Genomic DNA, 11,978 nt, shown 5'->3' with positions numbered 1-11,978 from the left:
CTCACCCCCGTTTTTCACCATACGATGTACAAAATTATTAGACTGTGTGATTTGATGAATGCCACGAACGATATCATTGGCATTTCTAAATGATCTGTCCTATGTCTGGTCAATCACTGCAGACTAGGCTCATTATTTGTGGCCATTTACCATTTTAAGATGGCCGACACGAACGAGGGGTTTTTACCACCTCGTTTTTATAGTCCATCGTCTATTTTCAGATATGGTTGCAACTCACTAGGAGGTTGCTAGGATACCGATTCCCCTAATTAAGACATACGCGCCTATCACGCGTTGTATTTAAACTCGCCGGTCCCTGGGCTACGATCACATCCGGGACCGCGAACCCCAGGGTAGGTGTTACGGAGGACCTCGGCTACTTGAAAAGTAAGTGCCCTGACCCAGCCTCTCTTGATAGATCCTTTCGATCGTCTTGAAAGACGTACTCAATCTTGATAGACGGTGCCTGTATTCACAAGTCTATGGGACGTTTTCCTTCTGGGCGAGTGATGTAAAAAATAGCATTTTTTGTTTTCCTCGTACCCGGTTCTGTTATGTACTCTCTTTCTTTGGCTAAGTGAGACGCCTTACTTTCAAGAGGTTACTTTCAGAATGTTTATACTACTCTTAGATATATCGGTGACGGAACCTCACACTCCTCGCAAGGGCGAATTACTTTTCGATTTGTGTCATATCGTATTACCTATCAGAGTAAACGATCATTTCTCTCTACCTAAATATGGTTGTACTGAACACCCTACTTCATATTCGTCTCTAAGGGTGACGTACCAGTACTAAACTATGCATTATCTTTTTCTGCGATATCTTTCTCATTATCTTTTTCTGCTGTGTGGATATTGTTATTTGTGTGTGTTTATGAGATACCTACACACAGTTGTGAAGTATTACTTTTGAATTTTGTCTCCACGCTATTGTTTACTGATACTCAGCTACTTTGCTGGAATATCCCATAGACTAATGTTGGACTGTAACGTGTGGTCCCCCATTTCGGTATATGTTTTCTTACCAACCAGATTTTCGGATAGCCAGGCAAGAGGCCAGCGTGATCCCATGGAACCTGTTCTTTCAGTAAAGAGGGTAAGCCTCCCTATGTGTTATTAGCATGGCTTGCTTCGCACCCACCTGGTCACTGAGTGTTGCACAGTTTGTCACAATTTGTTTTCTTCATCACAAATCTATCACTCTCTAGTACTGAGGGAGTGATTTTTTACAGTGCTAATTTGAGCCTTTTTCCCCTGATTTAGGGTGACTAGTAGGAAAGAGAAGCCAGTCCGGTTTGACCTCAGTAAGTGACTGATGACGCCTTGACTGTGAACAGTAGTCAGCAGGAGTATAGCTACGTTGATATTTTGAGAGTGATTTTTTGATTTAGTAGGTCCTGAAGAAGCGTCACTGGATCCTGTGGGACCATCATAGACGCGAAACATGTCGACCGCATACTAATGAGGAGTGGATTATTTCCACCATCCTCTTTTCTTAAATGTTTTGTGTGAGTGTCCGAGCATTACCTCTGTTTCCACTCCCTACATTTTTTTTTTTTTTTTTTTTTTTAATCTTGACCATTTCCCAATAGCAAGCAATAAATCATTGAGTGAGGGATTTGAGCCATTTTTATTCTTATCTTTCTCTCTCTTGAGGATCTGCCCTTTTCTCTGATCCATATTAGGTCCCACGGCATCATCGAATATATAAAAAGATCTCCGGCAAAGAGCCCCCCTTCGGGGGGTGCCCGTCAGACATTGCAGCGCTGGTCTGACGAGGAGCTGTCCGATGATGAAGCATGACACCAACTAAGGTGTGTGAGGACCATTGCTCCTGAAATTCAGGACTCCTTTTCTTTTCTCTTATTCGGAACAGTGTACCACTTTATATTTGCATATTATTGGGAGAACGTACACTGGACCGCCCAATTCTCCCTTTTCCCCCCCTTGTGTTTTGAAGCACAGTACCAATGCGGCAGTACTTTGCATTGTAGTTCTTCTTCACCCAATTTTGCAGGTTAGCGTTCTAGTGCATCGTCCGAACCGAGTTTGGGCTACTTTCTTCGTCCGGCTTATTGAGGCAGACTGCGTGGCGTAGGCTAGCGTTGCACGATGGGAGTCGTAGTTTTAACGTTGTCTGTGCCCTGTTTGGGTAGCTAATAGTGCCTCTCCCTATAACCCGGAAGCCAACAGCTAGAAGTCCCGCCCCGGAGCAGGGTTTCCCGAGTGGGGAAGCAGGGGCACTTCCTTTCTGTTCGCCATCTCACAGGAGCAGCAGCATGGTGAGGGTTGGGATGGGAACAGGGAACAGAAGAGCTGAAAAGGGGTAAAGCTTGGCAACGCGTATAGAAATAACATAGCCCGAGGTACCCCCAAACTCAACGCTTGGCTCTCGGGGACCCGTTAAATCCTCGGCGTGGTCCTGGAGGCTCTGGGGCAAAGTAAATTGTTCCTAAGGGCCTTCCGCAGGTTTTACCCCTTTTTTCCTTGAACTTTCAAAACGTAACTAAAACGCATCTTGAAGGACCTCTCTCTATCTTAGAGGGCTTTTAACTGGCCTAGAATTGCCTCGTTGAGTCGAACGTGTGTATATTTTAATTTGTGCGGTAGATGAGCTCAGGCTGCTTCCCTCCGGCCTTTGACGCTTTATAATGACAGCTTTGCACGGCCGGGTATGATAATTGGAGGAGCAGTACTAGCTTATGGCTGCAGACGATTTGGCGGAGAACAGTTATTTATTTTGGATCGTTAATTCCCGGATTTATACCTTCATAAATAGTATCTGCTTTTAATGGATAGCCTGCGAGCGGCAGCCATAATTGTGATCGGATACATTTCCAAAAATGTGAATAAAAACGTTGTCTTTATAGTCTGTTCACAAGCAGTCTTTAATTTGTGTGCAAGTCCTTGCGTGTGCGTTTTTCTGCTGACCACAAATCTTAATGGGGGGCTGCGGTTATTTGTGGTAAGACAACGCGTAAGAAAGCATCATGGTTTGGAAGGCAACTGACCGCCGTAGGTGATTACTGGTACGGGCAGCAGTGTGTGTAAACGTTTAGTGCTCATTGTCTTTGGGCGACATAGTCTTCGCAGAAACGTTTACATGTCTTAACATAACACCTAGTACACGCAGAGTCCGTGCAACTGTACACTGTTCCACAGCAGAGAAACAGGCCGGGGAACACCAAGCTAGACTTACGCTCTTCCTGATCATATATTTAATAGTTTTACGTGACAACGTTTCTAAAACTGATCCGAGTGGCGTATCTTTTTATTACGAATGCTTGTGTGAGATTATTATAAAGGATTTGTTGTTTTTGAGCCTGAACAAAATTTGTCAGGTGCACTATAGGAATAACCATTTTTCATCATTTAACTCAGCGGGGTGGTTTTCAGGTTTTACTGATTGAGGAAGTTGATATTTATATTGAATACAACAAATGTATGCTCGTGATAAAACTTTTTGTTCTAAATAAGTGTTGCACCCAACACAACGAGCCATGCTTCTGTTTTTATTTTGACTCATCTTGTTAAGTAGTTTAAGCAGCCCTGATTCACAGTGTATACCTTCTGCAAAAAGAAAACGAAACCTTGAAGCTGCTGCGGCTTATTTCTGTAGCAGTTATCTTAAAACTTCGTCGTTTGTTTCAACAGCCTCCCAAGGACGATAAGAAGAAAAAAGATGCAGGCAAGTCCGCCAAGAAGGACAAGGATCCAGTCAACAAATCTGGCGGAAAAGCCAAGAAGAAGGTAAACTAGTTCTGGGTTTTTTGCATATTCTGTATTAATCACTCATTGGAGGGAGCTTATAGAATTGTATGTGTGCCCTTGGTACCAGTTAGTTACTAAAACGTCTGTTATGATGAGGGAAATGATTGCGGAAAGCGGCTTTGCCGCTGGTGGGGGGCCTAAGGTGTAGCACTCTTCTTGCTTGATCGTAAGTTATACACATTTTAAGGGTGCCATTCGATAAAGTAGGGCATCTTTAATTGCCCTTTATAGCTCTACAATTCTACTCCTGCAAGCATTGCAGTTACAGAACTTTCTCTTGAGTTGAGGACTCTGCTGTATTTAAGTTGTATAGTTTTCCATTTCTGAAGAGTAATTTAGCATGCTACTAGGCTTTTTAATTTCAGAGCTGACCCGCTATTGTTTCTTTTAAGTAGAAGTGGTCTAAGGGAAAAGTGAGAGACAAGCTGAACAACTTGGTTCTGTTTGACAAAGCTACCTACGACAAGCTGTGCAAAGAGGTGCCCAACTACAAGCTGATCACTCCTGCCGTGGTATCCGAGAGGCTGAAGATCCGAGGCTCTTTGGCCAGGGCTGCGCTACAAGAGCTACTCAACAAAGGTGAGAGCAAGCGGTAGCGGCTATCGGGTCTCAAGAGAAAGAAGAAACGGGGCATTGTTTCAGCTGGAACTTAAAACTTGTCGCTGCGATATAGCATGTGCTTGTGGAGTGACGGTTTTGGCCTGTTAGTCGTATCAATGAGAGTAATGCACTAAGTATATTTTTTATTTTGATTCCCGTATCTTCGATCCTTTTTTCAGTCGTTCTTTTAGACGGGGAGCTTCCTTTTCTAGTTTGTGGATCATACGAAGCTTGATCTTGCACACTGTTATTCCCGTTCTTGTGTTTAGTTGTGTAGCAAACCCAGTCTTCATCTAAGTGGTTTAACATAGTTTTCTTTCAAACTGCATCATTACATTATCAGGGAGTGTTCAGCGTAAGTGTTCAGATTTATTGCAAGGCAAGTGTGAAGTATTGAAGTTAAAACGACTCTGGCAGATGCTCTTTTGGCCAACATTGTTCGGTTTATTCGCGTACTCAGTTTAACAAAGTCGAATTACAAATGCAGTTGGAAAAGTGTTGGGTGGAAAGGTTTGTATAATCCCAAATGCCCTTTTCAGCTACCTTCAGGCATTTTGTGTCTGGCATAGTGCCTACTGGTGATGGTGTGGTGATCTTGCTTTTGGGCGATGTAGCGTAGTAAATCAAGTTGGGATAGGTCCAACCCTTGGGGATTTGCACAACACACGCAAAACGGCAGGTTTGGTCCTTTAGTTCAACAGGTGCAGTCCTATTTTCCATAGGCCCAGCAGGGTACTGAAGGTAGCCAGGGTTGCCAACCTTATGCCTGCTGTTAGATTGTGGGTGGGGGAGAGACAACCTAACGAGGCAAAATTACCAAGGGCATATCCTTATCCCCGCCACTTCTGGGAGTTTACCACTAAACAATCCCACAGTGCATCTCGGCTCAAACCAAGATGTCAGAATTGCTTCTCGTGACACAATCTCTGGAACCCCTTAAGTGTGGCAAAACAATCCCGTGACAGTCCCTTCCCCACAAAGACATTTGTTCCCTTTTTCCTGTGAGCAGCTCACACATCCCAGCTGGTTTTCGGATGACAGTTGGCTACTTGAGCCTTCAGGCAGGGAATTGATAACTTTGTAAAAGCTACGGTTTAGAAACCACAGTAATTCATCTGTTCTAGTTACATTAGGGCACAAGTTATAGATAGTTATTTGAAATAACTAGATCAGCTGAATTTCTATGGTTTTGTGCATGTTAAATCTGACCCTAACTAGAACGTCTCATAATCTTTGGATTTTTTTAATGTGTGTGTATATATTTTTTTTTCTCAAATCTAAAGTTTGAACAGTCTTCCTCTACCTCTGAAGTGTAATTTCACCCAATTGTTCCTGTGCCTCTTTTCGTATTGAAAGCAAAACGACCTCCATTTGATATTCATTTTTGTTTCTTTGAAAATAGTCATGAGTATTACTCAGTGGCCTGTGCATAATATTCAGAGGTTAGATAAACCCAGCTAGGTTTACTTAAATAGGTCATTGAATAAAACATGTTGCAACTAGCTTATATGGTGCCACTTGGACAATGTAATTGAGTGGTCGTAAGGTTTTCCACACAATGGTTTTGAACATGCCACATTCTATCTTCTGCGTGTTTTTAAACAAAAAAATCAATAGCTGAAAATGCCACATGGTGCAACACTTTGCAAAGATTAACTGTTACGTTTCAGTTCTTCATTGCTATATCTAGTTTATACACTTGTACCAAGGAGCTAAAACCTGAACCCACTGCAATCTCTCCATTCCAAGGACTGCAGATTGGATTTTCTGTAGCATCGAAAAAATCCTGACATACAAATGTAAATCCTAAAGGGCTAGACACATTCTGTATGTCACTTTTTCAATCGTTAATTTGCACAAATTCAGATAACTCCGGACACTACTTTAGGGAGCCGTGATGTCGAGGACTGTCAAGAAAAACCCATATATATTTTTTTTAAATTAACTTGAGATGTTTTGAGCTGTATAGTGCACCCTATCAAAGTTAACAGTACACCTGCAGTGGAAATGACTGTACTGAAAGTGCTTTCTTTAATGGGAAGAGCTTTGATTAGACTGTTGTACAGACTAATACAAAATTGATTTGTTTCTTTTTTGCATAACTAGTGAGTCCTGCCACACTTTGATCTCCATTGCTACTTCCACGCAGAGGCTTTTTTAGTGTAATCGTTCATTTTTATATATATATATATCCCTTCTGTAATTAGGAAGTGTTAATAAATTTAGTCTTTCCCATGTAAGACAATTTGATGAATTAACATTTGCAGTAGGATATAGTAAATGTTTTCTTTTATTTATATAAAGTTTTAACAGATCTGTGGGTGTCACAGGCAGGTACATTTTCCAAAGACTGAAATCCTTTCACTATTGGGTGGTAGGATCAGTACTTTCTCTTGCCTAGTCGTTAAGCATAGCTGTGAGATTTTCATATTGCATATTTGTGTATATTTAGTAAGCAGCTTGTAATGTCCTAACCTATTTAGGATGTTGGAGAGTGGCTTTGTGGTCTCCTGTATAATTGAATAATATTGGGTCTTGGTCTAGTGTGTTCCCTATTGTATCTTACAGGGGTGTGGAATTCCTATAGCCCTATGCCCAGGGCATTGGGGTCAAGGACAACACGTTTTAACGTTTGTCCTTGGGACAAGTAGGCCAAACCCACAACCTCCCCCCCTCCCCCTCCCCACAGCACAAACCCTTAGGCTGCCAGTTTACAGGGAAGGGAACTGTCTGCAGTTGAGGTAGCCATTTGAACTTGTACTTATGGTTCATTTGTGCAAAGCTTCTATTGGGTTGAGTGCTCTAAATACACATAGTAAGTTCACACAGCATTTCTGACAGTGATTCCAGTGAAAAAGGTGTCTGTACATATTTAAACTTAACAATTAAGTTATGTATAATGCACCCAGAGTGCTCTGATAAGATGCAAATTTAGGATTTTTTGCCTTCAAAGTGAAATGTTCAGAGAAAAATGCAAGTAGGAAACGTTTTGCCAAATTACTGTGAAATTTTAGATGTATTCCTTTGAAGCATCTTTTAGTAAAATGTGCTGATGCAAGCTAGCATTTCCCAAAAATATTGATAATGGAAAATCGGTGTAACAATTTTCAAGAAAATAATGGCTAACACGAAATAAAAAAAGCACTGGTAAAGCCAACCAATCCAACATTGGGTGTCAGTCTTTTTTGGTTTTGTCAATGTGTCTTGTTTTAATATGGCTTTTGTAACACTTTATTGTTCGAGGTGCCAGGCCCTCACCATTGTAACTAACATTGATGAAAAGCAAAAACGTTTTTGGGTCTCGAACCACACACTGCCCCAGTAGTTCCTGGCACTGAAGAAAACTACTTTGCTTGCTAGTGTGCCTCTTGTGGAAGAGCAGAATGCTGTCACTCAGTTAAACTAGCCTATAGATGAAGAAATATAATTTTAATATACAAAATGTCTTGGTTAACATGAGACCTAATTGAGGGGCCAGGTCTTAGTCACAACTTCACACATGGTATGTCCTTGCATTAGTGGCTGCCATGAGAATTTACAAAAGTAGACCAAGAAGATGTACTCCAAAAAAACACTTGTGAAATTTAATTTAGCCACAGCAGATATGAATGTGAAGATTTGCTCATCCAGAAATCTATTAAACATTTACAAGTCCACTCTTCCTCCAGCCACTTTGTTCCCAACCCTGGAAGAACTTCTGTCCTTGGCAGAAGTACATTTTCAACCTTTAACAGTATGGAAAAAAGATCAGAGCTGCTGAAAATCCTTAAAACATGGAAGTTAGTATGTTTACAGAGACTCAAAGGTATTCCAGCCCTGGAACTATTGCTTGCTGCTTACTCCAACCACGGTATGTAGATCTGCGGAAAGGTGGCAAAAGAAGGCCATTTCTATAGTAGGACTTGAAATTGCTAGCATTCAACCCCTACTAAAGTATTATCCCTGGCATAGTCTGAGGGGCTATTAACAGAGCTCTTATGAGATTGCTGCCAGAATGTGTCGCTGATCTGCATGGCACCAAATGGACAAGTGTTGTGTGTTTTTTTTTTTTTTTTTTTTTTTTTTTTTTTTAACTTCACAGGACAAGTAGATTTAAGAAGCACAGTTTCGCATGGACAAGTAGATATTTTATTCAATTCTGCACTCCCTGGACTTAATGATTGTAGACTCTTAAGACCATGATCTCTTGGTTTATGGGGCATGTGCACCACATCAAGTCGCTGTGTCTTGACGCAGGCCTTCAGCAGTAGTCTGGATCAAACATTACATGCAGCCTAACTGTTTTGAAGTAAATCTAGTTAATATTTTGTAGTAGCCTTATTTTGAGGACGTCATGGCCCTCATTCAGTTTTGATCCTGGGTTCTAACTGGTGTATTGATTAGCTCAGTTGTCCATGGTTCCATATAGTTGTGTGGCAGTTCCTTGTGACTTGTATATATTCGCAATACTCTTGGTAAAGGTTTACCATGAATTTCTGACTTTTTTTCTAAAGTTCTGATCAGTTTCCTGGGTGAAGTACTTAAATGGCTTTTTTTTTTTTTTAATGAAGATTCAAAACGTTGAGTTCAGTGTAAGTTACTGTGTGGTTCTCAACCTTATGACTTCTGTGAACCCAAACTTTATCATTGCTGGGACCTGCACTGAATCATTATTGGCCTTGGAGCCCCCACGGAGTCATTGCTGGGGCCTGGGCCCTGTCGTAAACATTGTCAATATTTGAACTGCAGAACAATACACAAAATATAGAAACAAGCATTCGTTAAACAAATAGGCAAATAATAACACATTTTATTTATTTTGCAAACATATTTTAATAACTGAAACAATACAAATTTTGAAAGGAAAGTTGGAGCTTTTCTAAATTCAATTGAGACAACTCATCCATACTTTATTCTGTTTGAGGCACCTGCACTGCTTCCACAAATCAATCGGAGGCTCCAGTTACAAATTCCTTGACCTTTACAGTACGTATTTAAATTTCTCAATTGTACATTTAGCCGCTTGATTGGTATATAGTTTATTAGTCTGTTTAAACTAATCTTCTAAGGCTGTGGACCCCCAGGGGTTCCCAACCCACAGGTTGCAAACCACTGTTTAATTTTCCTCTTGCATTAATGGTTTTTTTTCGTTACTGATTTTTGTCAAAATCTCGAACACAAAGATTATAGGCAGTTGGAGATTAGACAACATGCCCCTTTTCACCTTCTATAATAATCATACTTCATCAATGAGCCATGATAATTGCGAAGTATTTTGTGGCTATGCACAGCATCACCAAAGACAAAGCCCTATCCGCAATATTTCAGCATCTATCTGTCCAGTAGCTGCCAATGCGGTCAAGAACAATTCCCTGGTAGAAAGGCCGAATGTCTAATATTTCGGTATATGGTAAAGGGAAACCTCCTGCAATGTAAATTAGCTTTTCTGTACTCCTATGTAAATCAAGCCCCTGCCACCAGTGTTCCACAGAGGGAGGGTTCTTACCACGTCCCACATCCCTGTTAGTGACAATTGTCCCTAAGTAGAGTTAAGCTAGTTTATATTGGTTAACATCTAGATCTGTTTCTATGAAAAGCCACCATCTTCGGGTCAGCCTGCAGCGTCCAATCTACCACAGAGCTCTGTCATGTTTCCCAGCATGGGGCCAGAACCCTACAACTCCATTTGGTATGCAATATATCCCTGTCCATAACATGAGGCAAGAGGAGAAAGTCACTACACCCAACTTTTATAGTCTGTTGCTTGAGGTATACTGCACAGAGATACTTAAGTCGAATAAAGAAGAACCTGGCTGCTGTGAGATTGTCTTGCACACCTGAGTTTCTTCCCACTCCTTATCTGCAAGGGTTTTTCTACAGGTCTTTTTCAATACTTTGCAAAGGCCTTCATTACTAGTGGCCCATAAACAGTGTGATTATAACAGCTGTTGAAAATCTGACCCTGAGAGTCTACATTTGCTGATCAAAATCTGGCATTTTCCTCCCAATTAAATTTTGGCATGTCTGACCTTGGAGACTTCATCAGAGGAAAATTACACGGGTGTGATTATCTCACAATTCGTAATTCCAGTCCCTCTGCAAACATGGGTTTTCACGGGTATTTGAATTCAACTTCTAATAAGGGTCAAACACTGGCCACGCCACCTGCTCGGCACTTGTATTATGTAGGCAAGACCTATCTGCTTTGACAATGCATGTGTCAAAATTACGAGATATCAAGATAAGCCATAGATTACCTACACATTTTGCATTTGTTGTTTCCTTGTCTGATATCGCTGTGGTACTTAAGTGAGGAACATTCAGTAATGCTTCTGTCCTCCAAAAGGTTTGATTAAACTGGTGTCGAAGCACAGAGCCCAAGTGATTTATACCCGGAACACGAAGGGAGGAGATGCGCCCGCCGGCACGGAGGAATCTTAATCTGGTGAGCTGTGACCTGAGTTGGTAATGTTGTGCTCACCTCTTGAGAGAGAGGTGGGTTATGAATGATCAAAACACAAGTAGTTTTCTTATCAACATGCTGATTAAGAAAGTTGATGTATAGCTGAACAGCCTTTTATGTGGTGCAATGTTTACTGTGCCATGAGTTCTATCAACTGCTATCTTATGGGGGCAGGAAGGGCTTCGACTACCACATAATCAAGAGAATTAAAGTGGAAAAAAATGTTTAGGAGGCAGTGTGGGTTGCAACACTTCTTTACCTCAAACACTAGCAAAAGGTATTGTGTAATTTTGATGCAGGGGAAAATGGGTTGTGGAGCTAAGTTAATGATTTGATTATCTGGTTTTAGCTGTAAGTATAAAACATCATGGTTTAGTAATCTATTAAAATTGAGTGTTTAAACAAACTGAGAAACACTCCTGCCCTGGCAGCAGTGTTGGTAAACTAAGACGTCCTAAGTTATGTGGGCTAGGTTCTTGTGATGCATGCAGCAAACTTTAGTATATTTAATGAAACAATGTTTTTTTGTACTGCAGAAATGCTGAGCTCACATATTTGAAGGTGCAATCATATGTGAGAATTAAGAAAAAGCTGACTAAACTATTTGCCTAGGATCACACAATTTGACTCTTTACAGGTCATTTATATTAGTGTTGTGTATTAGTAGCTGTGCATCCTAATTGATTTCATAATTTGCATGTGTGGTTGCGACTCAGCACTTATGTTGTGTGCCCTTGTTCGGTGGATGGATGTGAATTTCATGAGTAGCTGTGGTTATGCAATGCCAAGTCCTAAAAATGCTAATGCTTTGCTTTCTTTCATTGCAGGTTTTTCTGTTGGAGTATTTTCTAATGTAAATGTGTCCAATAAAAAATTGAAAAGAAGCTTTATTTCATATGGTGGTATGTTTGGAAGGAAAACGTAGTTTCAGAATTCAAAGATCATTGCAGTGGGATGGTGTGTTTTTAAAGTTTGGAAGGCCATGTTAAACTGTTAAAGAATGCATGTGGTAAATCTGCTTGTACTGCTCCACTGTACGTATACAAAAATTACAGAATCATTTGAATATTCTATGAAAAAACAGCAGAAATATTTAGTTTTGTTCCCATCAGTAAAACAAGATGATAAAACCTGTTTGGGGGGGGGGGGGATTCAAAACAACA

At 40.8% G+C, this 11,978-nt stretch overlaps 1 protein-coding gene across 1 annotated transcript; it reads left to right on the top strand.

Annotated features, from left to right (window-relative positions):
• Nucleotides 1-2,134: 2,134 nt before the first annotated feature.
• On the top strand, nucleotides 2,135-11,699 carry RPS25 (ribosomal protein S25). The gene is made up of 5 exons (XM_069224797.1): nucleotides 2,135-2,284; nucleotides 3,657-3,752; nucleotides 4,169-4,352; nucleotides 10,699-10,797; nucleotides 11,643-11,699. Exons 1-4 carry the CDS (start codon nucleotides 2,282-2,284, stop codon nucleotides 10,791-10,793), a joined length of 378 nt encoding a protein of 125 aa, XP_069080898.1. The 5' UTR covers nucleotides 2,135-2,281; the 3' UTR covers nucleotides 10,794-10,797; nucleotides 11,643-11,699.
• Nucleotides 11,700-11,978: the final 279 nt, after the last annotated feature.

The sequence above is a fragment of the Pleurodeles waltl genome, chromosome 3_1 (genome assembly GCF_031143425.1).
Source record: "Pleurodeles waltl isolate 20211129_DDA chromosome 3_1, aPleWal1.hap1.20221129, whole genome shotgun sequence".
NCBI lineage: Eukaryota > Metazoa > Chordata > Amphibia > Caudata > Salamandridae > Pleurodeles > Pleurodeles waltl.
Note: the sequence above shows the minus strand (reverse complement) of the source record. Positions and strands in the feature narration are given on the sequence as shown.